The 17,491-nt window shown below is 37.9% G+C and overlaps 1 protein-coding gene across 6 annotated transcripts in view; it reads left to right on the plus strand.

Moving 5' to 3' along the window:
- Positions 1-17,491, plus strand: part of NSUN6 (NOP2/Sun RNA methyltransferase 6) — a 71,222-nt gene that overhangs the window by 44,146 nt on the left and 9,585 nt on the right. For all 6 annotated transcript variants that reach the window (XM_004380545.2, XM_023735066.1, XM_023735069.1 and 3 more), the window contains 4 exons: positions 199-318; positions 4,385-4,529; positions 11,329-11,477; positions 15,068-15,193. In XM_004380545.2, the coding sequence (XP_004380602.1) occupies positions 199-318; positions 4,385-4,529; positions 11,329-11,477; positions 15,068-15,193 (540 nt within the window). The remainder of the gene's footprint in view (positions 1-198; positions 319-4,384; positions 4,530-11,328; positions 11,478-15,067; positions 15,194-17,491) is intronic.

Here is a 17,491-nt window from a genome sequence, read left to right on the forward strand (position 1 = left end):
AAATACATTGTGTGTGTGTGTAAGTCCTGTGAGTTACTCTAGGAAATTGTGAATTTCCTGACACTGTTGTATTTACAAAAACTGTATTCTTGGCAGGCTTGAGGATGCTGTACTGGATTAGCTCCAAGGGTTTCTGATTCTGAAATTATGAAGATGATTTAGAATAATTGGCAGTTGATTGCTTTTTTTTCTATATAGAATTTACCATCTGCTGTAGTAGCCCATGTTCTGAATCCTCAACCTGGAGAGAAGATTCTGGACTTGTGTGCAGCACCAGGAGGCAAAACAACACACATTGCAGCATTAATGCATGATCAGGTCAGACTCTCTTCACAGCAAAACTATTTAATGTATTACGTATTTTAGTGGAGAAGGTGGAATTTCATGTAACTTATGAACCGTTATACAGACATTCATGATCTGAACGTTTACAGATTCATTTAAAGTAAAGACTATTCAGACATGTCACTCATCATATATTAAATTCAGTAGACAATTATCATTTGCAAAAACTGTCTCAAGACCTTCTGTTTGTTAATACAATTATAGAATACAGTTCCTCCCTCATAAAATTAAGTTTAAGTATCCTGAAACATTTAAGAGATCCTTTTGTGTTCTTAATTATAAGACTTAGTACTTTTTATAAACTGTTAAAATACTGCCACTAAAATTAATTTTATAGTACATTATTGAAGTATTGAAATATATATGTCAGAATATATATGTACACACATGTATATAATACACAAATAAATAAACATACACACACATAAGTATCTAACGTGTGTTTGTGTGTTCTTGTCTTGGAGTTCATAAAGACTTTATGATCTGTTTTAATTATAAAGTCTGCTTCATTGCCACAGAATATGAGTTAAGTCTTTCTTGGATAACTTTAGCTCAGATATTTACTACTACTTCCTATGTATGTGGAGTCTCTGGGTGTCACAGATGGTTAAGTGCTCAACTACTAGCTGAAAGATTGGCAGTTCAAACCCACCCAGAGACACCTTGGAAGACAGATCTGGCAATGTGCTTCTGAAAGATCACAGCCTTGAAAATGCTATGGAGCGGTTCTACTCCACACACATGGGTTGCCATGAATCAGAATCAACTTGATGGCAACTAACAACAGCACCAACCTATGTATACATATTTTCAAAGGTGTTTTCTTTCTTTATGGGCTGGTTTTATCTGTGTTGAAGACTCATTGTGGCCCTGTAACCATTCTATTCTTGAACTGAGATTTCTCAACTCAGAAAGGATATGGTCAGTTGATTCTGTCTTTCTAGTTTGTTTCAAATTTTGTAAAACTAAAAAGTTTCTAAAATCCTAATACATGGTAGTATCTTCACCCACAGTAGCTTTCTTTATCTGGAACCAGATTTTGATCACTTGATTGATTGATTGAACAGATACTTATTTAGTACCTGGCTTTGTGCCAAGGGCTGGGGATACAGAAATGAACCACAGTGACCAAAATTCCCACCTTCATGGAGTTTATATTCTAGTGACAGGTGACAGATAATAAATAAAAGAATGAAATATATGGCATATCAGATTATGAATAAAGGAGAGTTAGGGAAGTAGGGAGTGTTGAGGGAAGGGGGACTGAGAATTTGCAGTTTTTAATGGGGTGATCATGGAGGTCCACACTGTGAAGGTAATATTTGAAGAAAAACTTAAAGGAGATGAGTAATATGGAAATCTATGGAAGGAATGTTCTAGCTAGAAAAAATAATAAGTGTAAATGCCCTGAGGTGGAGGAGTTCCTAACTTGGTTGGGGAACCACAGTGGTTTTGCTGAAGTACACTACATGAGGAGGAGGAGGGTAGGCAGAAAAGAGATCAGAGATGTAGGCTAGAGAGAGGGCATTTGGGCAAAACAGTTTTGTAAAATCTTATAGGACTTTGGTTTTGCTCAAGAGTGATAGAAAGTCATTGGAGACGTTTGGGGAGAAGAGTGACATAAGCCTAATTCCTTTTTAAACTGTTATTCTGGCTATTGCGTTGAGAAGAAGCTATATGAGGTTAAGAGTAGAAGTTACAGAGACCAATTAGGAAACTAATTCAGGGAGAAGCAGTGGAAGTGCTAAGAAGTGGTCCGATTCTCTGAATATACTTTCAAGGTAGAGCTAATAGGAGTTGCTGATAGGTTGAATATTAGTTGTAAAAATGAGAGAGTAATCAAGAGTGACTCCTAAGATTTTTGGCTTGAAGAAAGGGAAGGAAGGATTAATTGCTGGATGGGGACAAGTATGGGAGGAGCAGATTTTGCAGGGAGGAATCAGAAATTCAGTTTTGAACATATTAAGTGAGATGTCAGTTAGATATCCAAGAGTTTCGAGATGTTGTGAAGGCAGTTGGATATATATGAGTCTAGAGTCCAGGAGATGGGTCTAAGTTGGAGATATAAACTTGGAAATCATCAGTATATTGATAATATGTAAAGCCATACAACTGGATGAGTGGAAATAACAAATAGAAGAGTTCTCGGGACTGAGCCTCATGGATATAGTATACCAACATTCAGAGGTTGGAAAATGAGAAGGAATGGTCACTGTTACAGGAGGACAACCAGGGGAGTGTGATACCCTGGAAGACATGTGAAGAAAGGGTTAAAGGAAGATGGAGAGATTAACTATGTCAGATATTGTTGATAGGCCAAGTAAGATGAGGACTAAACTTACCACTGGATTTAGCAACATGTAGGTCATTGGTGACCTTGACCTGAGTTGTTTGGTATATATAAATGTATGCTTGGTTTTAAGAAAGAATGAGAAGAGAGGAGACAAAAAAAAATGAGTAGAGTCAACTCCTTTGAGGAGGGAGTGTTGTGCAAATCAGAGACATGGGGTAGTAGTTGGAGGGGGATGTGGGACTAAGATTTTTTTTTAAGATAACAGAAATAACTGTTTCTGTGTCAACGAGAAAGATACATTAGAAGGAGAAAATTGGTAGCACCTAGGAGAGAAGAAAAAAATTATTGGACCAGTATCGTTGAGTAGTTGAGATATGATGGGGTTTAGTGCACAAGTAGCAGAAATGGGTTTAGATAGTAGCATGGGACAGTTTATCCATGGAAGTAGTAGGGAAGGCAGAGTACATGGGTGCAGACAGTGGTAGATTGGTAGATGTGGTAAGAGACTGGAAGTTCTCTTCGGGATGTTTCAGTTTTCTCTGTGGAATAGGAAGCGAGGTTGGTCATCAGATGAGAAAGGAGGAGGAAGAGGTTTTAAGAATTTTGAGAAGGTATGAAAATTAATTTAGGAAAATAGGTGAGAAAATGGGCTATAGACACATCATAAATCCAGTTTGTACTAATAGTCCCATGAATGTAGCAATCGAGAAGTTAAAGTGAGGTTGGTATGGTTATGTACTTTTCAGCTGCATGGGGGTAGACATAGAGTTGGCAAAGAATTGTATTTACCCATGGTTGCGTTTTTGTTGTGTGTGTATGTGCAGGAGAGGAGCATGGGAGTTGAGGATGTGTGCAAGGGAGTGATTATCATGATGTACCGTGGAATCTAAACTGGGTGAAGAGCATAGCAGGGACATTAAAAGGATGAGGGCAGTGGACCAGTTGTTACTTTTCTAAATTGGCTCGAATTTATACAGCAGTAGACAATCTTATGAACCTAGGAAACTAAGCCATTATCTTCATGGTACTAATTTATAAATAAGAAAAGATTACCTGGGGCAAGATTTTCTGGTGTAAAAATATACCTCTTATAAGGCTTTTAGTAAAGCCCTTCTGCCGTAGCTGATTTACTGGATAGAAGATATGTATCTGTGTTCCCAACCCAAAAGTGCCAGATTATTATGGACTTTATCATTTGATGATTCTTAAGACTGTCAAAGGATTTATAAGGAATCTTTGTCAGAAAAAAGTAGAAACATTTACTGTGTCAAGATGAAATTGTAACTTTTTTTCCTTTCATTAGTGCAAATCTTAGTTATCCAAAGACTTCTGATGAAAATTCACATTGCCCATTAGTATTTAACTTTAATGCTATTAAAATTTCTGAAACATTCACAGTGTCAAGCAGGGGGTAGAAAAAATATATAAATAAAAATAAACTAATGAGTATGGGTATTATGTGTATGTAGACACACACATAACACACACAGTCCAGAACATTTTGCTATAATGTACAGATGTTTTGGCTTATATTTTTGGCTTTAATTGCCTCAATTCACATGAATTTTGTTATGTGTATAGCTCAGAAAATATTGAGATCAGGATTTGGTTAATGAATTCAGCTTTAAAACTAGGGGTGAGGGTGGGAATGGAGAAGATTAGTTTTTCATGAGTTTTTCTTATTAATAGTTTTCATGACCAATTTGGATTAACACTTTATTTCTGTGTAATTTTTTTTTTTTTTAGGGAGAAGTAATAGCACTAGATAAAGTATCCAACAAAGTAGAAAAAATAAGGCAGAATGCTTTGTTGTTGGGTTTGAATTCCATCAGGGCTTTTTGCTTTGATGGAACAAAGGCGCTTAAACTTGAGATGGTTGAGGACACAGAAGGTGAGTAAAATTTTATTGTAAAGACTTCTGTAATTGTCTTTCACAGGCAAATAACAGTGAGATTTTTGCTATTATTGTTCTTGCCCCAAAATATCCGTAGGGTCTTGAAACTTTGGCATGGATCCAAGATCTTTTGCCATATTAGATATCTTTTTGCTTTTCATTTAATCCCTGAATATCAGGTTTTTAGTAATGCACAGGCAGATAAATCCCCAAGACTTGTTCAGACTCTTTGTTCTTGCTGATTTTGTTTTCATTTCAGATTATATATCAGAAAGTTTCTGAGATGTGACATGAGCCTTTCAATTCTATGATTAGTGAGCTATTTTGTTTTCATTTTTTTTCTTGAGGAATGGGGTATGGAACAGGAAGGGGAGGGTAAACTGCCACATACTTTGTTTTGGAATTAGATGTTTATGATATCACTACTGCATTTATTAAATCACTGTATCTCTTTGTGTATTTTTGTTTAGATTTAATTTAATGTAATACTCCAGAAACTTGCATATTTTAATGTACTAAGTGCCATTAATTTTCTCAGAATGTTTATTGGTTAAAGATGCTACCTTGATTAAAGATAATTTATGAAAACCTGAGGACATAGGTTTGATTTCCCCCTCCACCTTCTGCTACAGATCATCAAGATTGCCCTAAAAAAAATACTCTTTCTCACCATCTATTTTGTCTAGATATAATTGTTCATAAGAATAAAAAGAGGACAGTAGGTAGCTCAGTATAATCTATGACTATCACACTACTAAAAGTGGTATGTCACTAATTTTTATTTCTCTTTGGATTAGGGTATCATTGTTCACAGTAACGATAGGTTGGGATTAAGGTTAGAACAGTGATGACATAAGGATAGCCATCTTGGAGGTTAGTCTTCAGTGCTGTAATGAGACAATCTATTAACTAATTTTGGATATTTAATCATTAATTTTTTTTTTTTTTTTTACTCATCTATATCACTTTATTACCTAATTGTTTAGCTCTTGTTTTCATCACAGATATTCTCTGATAGTTTGATTTTAGAATATCAGATGGTAGAGCCAATCTGGCAGAAGATGCATTAGTAGTAATGTGAAAATCGACATACCTTTGAGACTTTGAAAAGTGTATTATTTTCCTAAGGCTGCCGTGACAAAGTACCACAGCTGGGTGGCTTCAAATAACAAAAATTTATTCTCTCATAGTTCTGGAGCTAGAAGTCCCAAATTAAGATGTTAGCAGGGCCATGCTATCTTTGAAGGCTCTAAGGGAGGAATCCCTTCTTGTCGCTTCCAGCTGCTGGTGGTACCAGGTGTTCCTTGGTTTCTGGCGGCATGACTCTTATCTCTGTGTCTTCACATGACCATCTTCCCTCTGCATTTGTGTCTGTGTCTTTTCATGGCATTTCCCTCTCTATGTCTGTCTCTTCGCTTTTTGTAAGTACACTAGCCATATTGGATTATGTTAACCTTATGTTACCTAATTACATCTGCAGACACACTATTTCCAAATGAGGTTGCATTCGTATGTACTGGATGTTAGGATACGAGCTTATCTTTTGGGGGCATACAGTTCAACCTGTAACAGAAAGTGAGGAATTATTTTGTAATATCTGCCTAATATCTAGTAAGCCACGTAGGATTAAAATAGAAACAAACAAATGAAACACATGGAATGTTTCCTAGAAAAGTAGGGATTGTTCTGAGGGACAGTGCCTGGACTGTATTTGTCTTCTTACAGAGCTAGGAATAGATTAGGTTGAATTTCCTAATTACATGAGAGCAGCATTTTATGGTCAGTTGATTGTGAACCCTAAGAGTTTAGCCAAGGTTTTCCAGGGATTTATATTAGTTGGTGTATAGGCTAAGGAACTATACCAGAGAAATCCAAAATACAGTAGCTTGGGAAAGATAAAAGTGTTTGTTTTTGGTTTTTGTTTATTTTGTGTCATTTAACAGTTAGAAGTGGGTGTCCAGTGTTAGAACTTCATCTGTGTCCAAGTGCCAGTTCTTTCCAGAGGGAAGGGAAAGGGACCAGCAAACTGCACTGCCACTCCTTTTAAGGGCAAGACGTAGAAGTGGGATGAGTGTCCTATTGGTGAAAATTTGGTCATTTATCAATTTAGCTGAAGGGGGACTAGAAAATGTAGTCTTTAGCTATGTATGTAGCCATGTGCTGAGTTCAAACCATTCCTACAGAAAAAGAGGAGAATGGATATTGAAGAGCAACTAGCAGTCTGACAAGGGTTCGTACATAAAATTGGTGATTGTGACTATTTAAATTTATTTATTTTAATCAATAAAAGTATTCTTTTCCCTTTAAAATGGAAGTTTGAAAGCCTCTGAGTATTGAGCAAGGTATAGTATGAGGTGGCAAGCAAAAACTTCAGTGAATCAAAAACTACACCGAGAGCAAGACACATGGTCATTTTGACTCCTATATGGTTTGTTCCGATTATCTAGAGCTGTTGTTACAAATCATCAGAACACTTAGTGTGGCCTAAAACAACGATAATCATTTTATTGTTATTTCTCATAGTTGTGGGAGTTGATAGGTACTCAGCTAGGTGGTTGCGGTGCGAAGGATCACTTTTGTGTGGCGTTTCTCACCATGATCTTGTAACTCTCACCCAAGTGATTGGGTAGGACTGTGCAGATAGGATAATTGTGACCCACTAAGGGGATTGGTCAGTTTTGCTGTCGGTTTTGCTCGAAATGAGCCATCCCAGAGACAGGAAGGAGAGGCTGTCACCACCACCAAGGAAGAAGGGCCAAGAGCAGAGTGCATTCTTCGGGCCCAGGAACCCTGCGCTGAGAAGCTCCTGGAACCAGGAGACAGAGAGAGAGAGAGACTCAGCCTAGGGAGCGAGAAAGCTGAGTGCCTTTGGGCAGGAGGCTTGCTGGCAGAGTAGGGTACCTCCGGGCACTTGGTGGAGCTAGGTTTGCCGACCCATGGAGCTAGAGCTCAGTGCCTTGGGCTGAGGCTTACTGGCAGAGTGGGGTTCCTTGGGGCACTTACTGGCAGAGCTAAGAGTTTTGTTAAGACTTGGCCTGAGCAGGGTAGGGGCCGAGGGGCCAGAGAGAGGCCTGTGTGCGAGCACGACTGAAAAGAGGCTGTCCTGATGGAAGAACTGTCCTGAGCGTTCCTGAATTGTAACCTGTTACTTCTCTAATAAACCCCATAATTGTGAGTATTATCTGTGAGTTCTGTGTGGCCATTGCAGTGAATTGTCCAACCCAGCAGAGAAGTAGAGTGTGCTATGGGAGGGATGGTTGGTGTCAGAATTTGTAAAGATGCTAGAGAGAGGAGGCATGTCTGACATCCGCCTCACGGGAGGAATTAGCTTTGAGCTGTTTATCTTGATTCTCCTTCCTCCTCAAGAAGTTAGAGGGGGTCAGATGCTGCCACCCCCATGCAATTTTTACAGTGGTTCTCACTTTGGATATCTCACCTAATTGTGGTCACATGGTGGTGGAGGTAGGTGTCATTTTGAAGGCTTTCTCTTTCACAGATGTGGAGGTTGATGATGGCCGTTGGCTGGTAACTGGTCTTTCCACGTGGCCTGAGCTTTCTCAGAACATGCTGGTTGGGTTCTGAGTGAGCAACTTGAGAGCCCCAGGCAGGAGCTATATTGCCTAACTTTATATCACCTTTTATGACCTAGTCCAGAAATCATGGTGCATTACTTTTACTGTTGCTCAGAATAAAGGAGAAGGAACATAAACACTGCCTCTTGGTGGAGAAATATCAGTGTCAAACTAGTTTAAGAAGAGCATTTGGGGTGGAAGATATTGTGGCAGTCATCTTTGGCAAATACAGTTTGTTCCACAATCTTAAATTATTTTTATTATTTGTTATAAATTTTTAATTTATATGCACAGTAGATCGTTAGCTGAAGGCAGGAAGAATAAGGAATACTGACTCAGAAATTCTGGAAATAAAAATTCTGCAAATTTACTTCAAGGTGGTTTTCATCTGTTTTATAAATTGGATTAATATGGTTAAATTTCCTATATGGCGTAGCAAAAAAAAAAAATTCTCACAACCAGACCAATAAACAACATCATCATAAACAGAGAAAATATTGAAGTTGTCAAGGATTTCATTTTACTTGGATCCGCAATCAACGACCATGGAAGCGCAGTCAGGAAATCAAACAACGTATTGCATTGGGCAAATCTGCTGCACGAAAACCTCTTTAAAGTGTTAAAAAGCAAAAATGTCACTTTGAGGACTAAGGTGTGCCTGACCCAAGCCATGGAATTTTCAGTCGCCTCATATGCATGTGAAAGCTGAACAATGAATAAGGAAGACCGAAGAGTTGTTGACACCTTTGAATTATGGTATTGGCGAAGAATATTGAATATATCATGGACTGCCAGAAGAATGAACAAATCTGTCTTGGACAAAGTACAGTCCCTGGAGAAGGATACCATGCTTGGTAGAGGGTCAGCAGAAAAAAAAGGAAGACCCTCAAGGAGATGGATTGACACAGTGGCTGCAACAGTGGGCTCAAGTGTAGCAACTACTGTGAAGATGGCGGAGGACTGGGCAGTGTTTCGTTCTATTGAACATAGGGTCGTAATGAATCAGAACTGACTTGATGGCACCTAACAACAACAACATAGCAAGATAATTTTAGGACTATTTTTAAAAGAAAATAGTGTGTTATATTCAGTTAACTTTCATTTGTTAGGAATAAAAATTATCCACACCTGTAATGTTTATTTACAGAGAACTTTCATAAGAAGCAGACTTGAGTCCTATCTTGTCCTTCAGAAATAGTTTATAGAAAGAACAAGTTGTTTTCTGTTACATAATATAAGAACTCCGAACATCAGTTCTTGAAAGCAGTTTTTGTACATTTTTGATGCCAGTGCAATCATCATTTGCATCATTTGTCGTATTTGAATCTTTTTTGCGAATTATTCTCTTAACCTGATTTTAAACTATATCAGACTGTTATCGTTTGTTAAATTTGGGGAAAAGTAGTTTATCTTCCTATATAATGAATATAAAGATTTTTTAAAATGAAAATTATAATAGAATCTTTAATATTCTGATCTCATTTTTTTTTAGATTTCTTGATACATACTCCACATACCATACAATTCACACTTTTAAAGTATACAATTTAATGGTTTTTATTATATTTACAGAGCTGTGCAATCATTACCACAATCTAATTCTAGAACATTTCATCATCCTGAAAAGAAACCCCATATCCATTGGCAGTCTGCTCCTCATTCCTCCCTACCTGCAGCCCTAGGCAACCATTAATTTACCTTTTGCCGTCTATAGATTTGTCTATTCTGGACATTCATATAAATGGGATCACACAATATATGAGCTTTTCTGATGAGCTTCTTTCACTCAGTATGTTTTCTGGGTTCATCCATGTTGTAGCATTCATCAGTACTTCATTACTTTTTATGGCTAAATAATATTTTAGTGTATGAAGAGACCACATTTTGTTTATTCATTCATCAACTAACATTTGAATTGTTACCACTTTTTGACTATTACGAATAGTGCTGCTGTGGAACATCTGTGTACAAACTTTTGTGTGGACATACTATGTTTTCATTTCTCTTGGATACCTCAGAGTAGAATTGCTGGATCATATGGTAACTACGTTTGACCTTTTGAAGAACTTCCAGACTGTTATATAAAGCAGTTGCACCGTTTTACATTCTCACGAGCAATGTATATGAGGGTTTCAGTTTCTCCACATTCTCATCACTTGTTATTTTTCTGTCTTTTTGATTATAACCATCTTGTGTGTGAAGTGGTCTCTCACTGTGGTTTTTATTTGTTTTCCTCATGACTAATGATATTGAATATCTTTTCATGTGCTTATTGGCATGTTATATCTACTTGTCTATTCAAATCCTCTGCCCACTTTTTAATTGGATAATTTGCCTTTTCATTGTTGAGTTGTAAGAGTTCTTTATATATTCTAGATACAAGTCCTTTATCAGATACATGATTTGTAAATATTGTCTCCCATTCTGTGGGTTGTCCATTTATTTTCTTGACGGTATCCTTTGAAGCACGAAAGTTTTTAATTTTGATGAAGTTCAGTTTACGAGCGTTCTCTTTTATCATTTGTGCTTTTGGTGCCATATCTATGAAACTATTGCCTAACCCAAGGTAGTGAGGATATTATCCTATATTTTCTTCTAGCAGTTTTATAGTTTTAGTTCTTACATTTAGGTTTATTATCCCCTTGGCCACCTTCTCTGTGTGTCTGTTTGTCCTTTTCTGTCTCTTATAAGGACACTGTCATTGGATTTAAGGCCCACCCTAACCCAGTGTGATTTCATCTAAACCCTTATCTTAATCACATCTGCAAAGACCCTATTTCTAAATAAAGTTACATTCTGCTTGGAGAGACACTGTTCAACCCACTAGACAGACTTGCTTTCTTTCTCTGGGGCTATCTGTAATAGGAATTACCAAGAGAAGTGCCAGCTCCCAGACTGACTTGAATTAACTCCAGATGATAGCTCTGATGAGTCATAGCTTCTGAAATTGGGAATACGAGGTCTCATTTGATTAGGCCTTGATTTGCACTAAATCAACTGAAAAATCCCAAATTATCTTAACCACATTTTTAACCTTTCTACAAAGTTAGATCCATATTAAATATTAAGTCAGAACTAGCTTAACCAGATGCTGATTGAAGGGGGAAATTGTTTTTGTTTGCATTCTATTCCAAATTATGACTTTAAATTTCCTATAATTCCTTCTGTCTCAAGAGTTTTTTGTTCTTGATCAACAGCAAATATGTTTACAATTCTCTTTATAGGGGAACCTCCATTCTTACCAGAATCTTTTGACCGAATTCTTCTTGATGCACCCTGTAGTGGAATGGGACAGAGACCAAACATGGCTTGTAGTTGGACTTTGAAGGAAGTGACATCATATCAACCGTTACAGCGGAAACTCTTTTCTGTGGTATGTAATGATCCTTTGCTGCTAAAGAAAGTTGACCTTCACGACTTTGATATTTCAAAAAACTGAGAGGACCTAGCTTTAAATACAGGGAGCTTTCCTTTAATGTTGACTGACCCTTTAAAATATATAGGCAATAGGAGAATTTCTTCACTGTTGAGATTTAATGAATTTCAAGGACTCTGCTCTATCTTTAAAAAAAAAAATCTCTAATTGCCAACAGTTAATTACTAATTGATGTAAAGAATTGGGTATAAAATAAAATACTCTTTTTTTACAGAATTAATTATATTTCTTCCTGGGTCATCTCAGATAGCAAAGTAGAAAGGAGAGGGCCAAGAGAGGCAAATAAACACATTGATAAAAATGGGACGTGAGAATGGCCAGTTTAGGATATCAAAAAACCGTAAAAACTTAGCAAATTTAACTGTTCTCCAGTATATTTTAGAAGAAGCCTAGATAGAACATTTGAGGATTTCTCCTAGTCTTGGAAACATGATTCAGTAGATTTCACACAGTATGGACAGCATTTGATAGAAGATAATTTCATTATTTCCTCTCAGTTCTCTAATTATAAATACTTAGGGTATAGCAATTATGGATATACAGGTGGCACAGTGGTTAAGAGCTCGGCTGCTAACCAAAAGGTCGACATTTCGAATCCGCCAGCCGCTCCTGGGAAACCCTATGGGGCAGTTCTACTCTATCCTGTAGGGTCTCTGTGAGTCAGAATCGACTCCATGACTACAGTTGGGGTGTTTTTTTTTTTTTTTTAATTTGTTCAGTCTCTGAAGTTGTCTTTGAGTACATTTCTAGTCATCTCTCCTGGTGTCTCCTTTTGTATACAAAGGTAGAACTAGTAGTGGATTACTTTTTTCTTCTACATAGTCTTCAAAGAACACCTTTTGGGAATTAAAACAGCGAGCAGCAAAAAAGAAGCTTTAATTATAGCTGAAACCCACTTTGATTTGTGGGTAAAATTAGGGTACTGTTTTAAGAAACTTGGTTTTTTTGTTCTTTTTAGGTCATAGCAAAAAGAAAATTTAAAAAGGCTAGCAGGGGTAGGTGCATCGATTTCAATAAAAAGGAATATCTAACAGTGTGTGAGAAAGAACTTAGAACATAGACAGGAAGTGATTGAGAACATGGGCCTCAGAATCAGACCTATCTTGATTTGAGTTATGGCTTCTCCATATAAGTGACAGCAGTGAACCAAGAAGAAAAATGAGCTTATGCAGGGCTGTGGGTTCTCAGCAAATAATTGACATTACCCAGTGGTGAGGTCACAGCTTTTATTACACCCTAATGGGGATGAAAAGAAATGGTAAGATTTCATCTTGAACTGGTCTTCCTTTGGCCCTTGTCCCAGGATGAGATGACAGACCCCCTTTATGCACGCATCGCTCCTCAATTTGTCGTAGGTGAAAGACAAAGCAACAAAGGGCTCATATACCTTAGACCAGAGGAATTTATGTGCTGGGGTACATAGGAAAAAGGGAAGGGGAGAAAGAGGGAGTTGCCGTTTGATACCGTCTGGGCTCAGGGTGTGTGATGGTTTTGTGGTCATTCCCCAGCCTTGATGGCTTCAAAGGAAGAACATATCCTCCCCTTCAGGAGTCTAAGATAAGATCTTGTAGCATGCAGTTATATAGTTAATCATATACCTTACCACTGAGGCACGGGGCTGGGGGTCTACTTGCCCTGGAGTACATTCTTCAGCACACTTTCAGTGTAAAGGTCATGTAGGTGGTAGGAGAGAAAGTGCCCTCTACTGCTTCTGCAGTGACTTTTAAGGATATAAGTTTCCATATCTAAGAAATGGGGATAATAACTGTACCTAATAGAGATACCCCATTGGGGATAATAGCTTTACTTCATTGTTGTTATAAGGATTTATTAAGAAAATCCATGTAAAGTGTTTAACACAGTAGCTGGCACATGGTAACAACGTTTAAATTTTGATCAGCATACTCTGGTTAAGAAAGCAGATGCATATTTTTTTAAAAAGATTTTCATTAAAATTTTTCAAAAAATAAAATTTGAGAATTTGAAAAAATAAAATTTTAGTGATTGTGGACAAACTCATTTTAGCCTAACACCTTATTTCATTGAGCATCTACTACCTTCAAGGCATATTCTACGGGCTGACCATATAGTGAAAAAAATATACAATGAAAAAAATACGCAATGCCTGTCCTTCTTTACTGATAGAATTTTTATTCTAATTGGGGAGGAAAATAAACAAGTAACTTATGTAATATATTCTAAGGTGATAACACTGTGGACTTAGGGAGTAAACTAAAGAAAGGAATGGGGATAGGAGTGCTGGATTAGAATAGTTGCAGTTTTACAGGGCAATCAGAGAGGCCGTTGCTGAAAAGGGGACACGTGAATAAAGATTATCAAGGAGCAAGCAATGCAGGGAATAGAAGAGCTTTCCAAGTTAGTGCTAAAACCCTGAGATAGAAGTGTACCTTGCATTTCCAGGAATAGCACATAGGTTGCTGTTGCTAAAACAGTGATCAAGGGTAGGAGGTGTACAAGATGAGGTCAGACAGGAACAGAGCCCTAATTTATGTAGGGCCTTAAAGCCACTATAAGGACATTAGCTTTGACCCTAAGTGATAATGGAGGGTATTTCGAGGGCTGTGGGCTGAGAAGTAACATGTTTTAGAAGGACTGTTGTGACTGCTCTACTGAGAATAAATTGTAGGAGGGCAGGGAAGGAAGTGGGTAGACTAAGTACGAGACTGTCGCAGCAATTCCAGGCAAAGATAATTTAGGTTTGGCCCAGAATGGTACCAGTGGAAGTGGTGAGAAGTAGCCAAATTCTGGGTATATTCTGAAGGTAGAACCATAGTGTTTGCTGTTGGATGGGGAATATGAGAGAAGGAGAGGCATCAAGGATAATTAATGTTTGGGGCCTGAGCAGCTGGAAGGATGGGAAGATTTCAGGTGCATTAGGCTTGGGAGGGAACATAGGAGCTTAGTTTTGGACATGGCGCATTTGAAATGCCTTTTTGATGGTAAGTAGAAATGTCGAAAAGGCAGTTGCATATGTGAGTCTGGAGTTCAGAAAAGAGGTCTGGTGTAAAAATGTAAATTTGTGAGTTTTCGACATAAAAATGGTTTCTAAAGCCATGAAACTGGATGATTGTACTTAGGAAAGTTTTGATCTTCATGGACTATAACAGCCCCAAGATAATGAAATGCATCTAATGTGGAAGATTATCTATTCTAATTAGAGAAACGTCCTTATCATACAGAGTATTTTATTTATCCCAAACACTTGAACTATATCATATATTATTCTATAAACCAAACTAAACTTATTACCATTGAGTTGATTTCAACTCATAGCAACCCTGTAGGACAGAGTAGAACTGCCCCATAGGGTTTCCAAGGCTATAAATCTTTAAGCCAACTGCCACATCTTTCTCCCGTGGAGCAGCTGGTGGGTTTGAACTGCTGACATTTCAGTTAGCAGCCAAGCACTTAACCACTGCACCAGCAAGGCTCCTCATTATGCTATAAAATCCCTTCAAATGTTTATTTAGTCTTGTCTAATGCATAGTCTCTACACTTTTCTTTAGGCAGTTCAGCTGCTGAAGCCAGGGGGCGTGCTGGTTTATAGCACATGCACTATAACACTGGCAGAAAATGAGGAGCAAGTTGCCTGGGCCCTCAGAACATTTCCTTGCGTTCAGCTTCAGTACCAGGTAAGAGTAGTTTGTTTTCTCTACATAATCTGATAAATCACAGAAACTTAAGCATGGTGATAAACAGAGTGTCGCATGAAGAAATGTATCAAGCAAAATTTCTGAAACAAATACTGCAAGAATTTGTTTCTCTAATTAGAACCATTTAGACTGCCCATATAGTCCAGCTTAAGTATATAATTACATATATATTACAAAAAAAAAAAAAAGACCCAACCCATTGCCACTGAGTCAATCCCAACTCATAGTGACCCTGTAGGACAGGGTAGAACTGCCTCATAGATTTTCCAAGGAGCAGCTGGTGGATTCAAACTGCTGCCTTTTGGTTAGCAGCCAAGCTCTTAACCACTGCACCAGCAGGGCTCCATGTATATATTAACTGGACGATATGAAGAAGAATGCATATCAGGTTTGGAGGAAGACTCATTAACAACCTGTGATACGCAGATGACATAACCTTGCTTGCTGAAAGCAAAGAGCACTTAAAGCACTTACTGATGAATTACACCTCAACATAAAGAAAACAAATCCTCACAACCGGACCAATAAGCAATATCATGATAAATGGAGAAAGGATTGAAGTTGTGAAGGATTTCATTTTACTTGGATCCACAATCAATGCCCATGGTAGCAGCAGTCAAGGAATCAAATGATGTATTGCATTGGGCAAGTCTGCTGCAAAAGACCTCTTTAAATTGTTGAAAAGCAAAGGTATCACTTTGAGGATTAAGGTGCGCCTGACCCAAGCTATGGTATTTTCAGTCACTTCATATGCATGTGAATGCTGAACAGTGAATAAGGAAGACCAAAGAATTGATGCCTTTGAATTATGGTGTTGGTGAAGAATATTGAATATACCATGGACTGCCAAAAGAATGAACAAGTCTGTCTTGGAAGATGTACAGCCAGAGTACTTCTTTGGAAGCGAGGATGGCGAGACTTCATCTCATGTACTTTGGATGTGTTATCAGGAGGGACTAGTCCCTGGAGAAGGACATCATGCTTGATAAAGTAGAGGGTCAGCGAAAAATAGAAGATCCTCAACAAAATGGATGGATACAGTGGCTGCAACAACTGGCTAAAATTAGCCACAATTGTGAGGATGGCACAGGACCGGACAGTATTTCATTCTGTTCTACATAGGGTCACTATGAGTTGGAACTGAGTTGATGGCACTTAACAATAACAAGACTGCCCACAGGATTTGCACTTCCTGACAAAGTTTTTTCGTGTGCTCATTCCATGTCATTGTGTTAAAATGCCATAGAATTTCGGTGCATTTTTTTTTAATTGTTGGTAAATCTAATTAATTATTTATTGAACCTTAGAAACACATGGCTTAAGATATATGTTAGCAGAAACCAGTCTCAAGATGTCACTCAACAAAAACATTTCCAGAAGCTTAGCACTGAATTGGCCTTATTAGCACCATCTGCTCATCAGTCTTGCTTGTGGAAAAGTGTTTTCATCGGATAGCAACAAGTTTGAAAACAAGGCAGATCACAATACTTTGTTTTGAATTTGACACCATGTTTTGCCTGCCTCTTATCACAGTTTTAAATCGCCAAATTAAATAAGTGAGTTGAATCATGGCATTTGCATGGTTTTCTCTGTGATCCCTCAGGCGTGTGCAGATGTCCAGAAGTTCCTTCTTCACAGGCCTGTCTCCATCAGATTGCTAAGTCAGATGTTTGGAGAAATCCTCTCTTAGTGACAACATTCAAGCAAACCTTGTCCACATACTCCATTTTTTATCATTCTACAAGTCTGGTTGTTCTAACACATTGAGGCCATGGAAAAGTTACACTTACGGTCATGCAAAAATTAAAATCATAGGCTGGATGAAGATTTGAACTAATAGTTACTCCTATTTGAAAGGCGTTCTTCTGGGAGTCTTTTGACAACTAAGCACTAGTCATAAGAGAGTTTACTAGATGGATTTCCTGTCTTTTTTTTTTTTTTTAATTGATGTAATTAAATGAAGTTTACATTTCAAGTTAGGTTCCCATACAGAATTTTTTTTTTTTAAATGTACATTGTTATTAGACCCCAACCGCTCACCCCATTCTGCGACAGCACACTCCTCCCCTCCGCCCCTGATTCCCCATGAACATTCAGCCAGCTCCTAACTCTCTCTGCCTTCCCCTCTGACCTCTGGACAGAAGCCGCCCCTTCGGTCTCTTATATCTACTTGTCTAAGAGGCACATTCTTCACGAGTATCACTTTATGTCCCACAGTCCAGTCCAATCCCTGTCTGAAGAGTTGGCCTCGGAAATTGTTTTAGTTCTGGGGTGATG

This window comes from Trichechus manatus, unplaced genomic scaffold (genome assembly GCF_000243295.1).
Source record: "Trichechus manatus latirostris isolate Lorelei unplaced genomic scaffold, TriManLat1.0 scaffold00075, whole genome shotgun sequence".
NCBI classification, from domain to species: domain Eukaryota; kingdom Metazoa; phylum Chordata; class Mammalia; order Sirenia; family Trichechidae; genus Trichechus; species Trichechus manatus.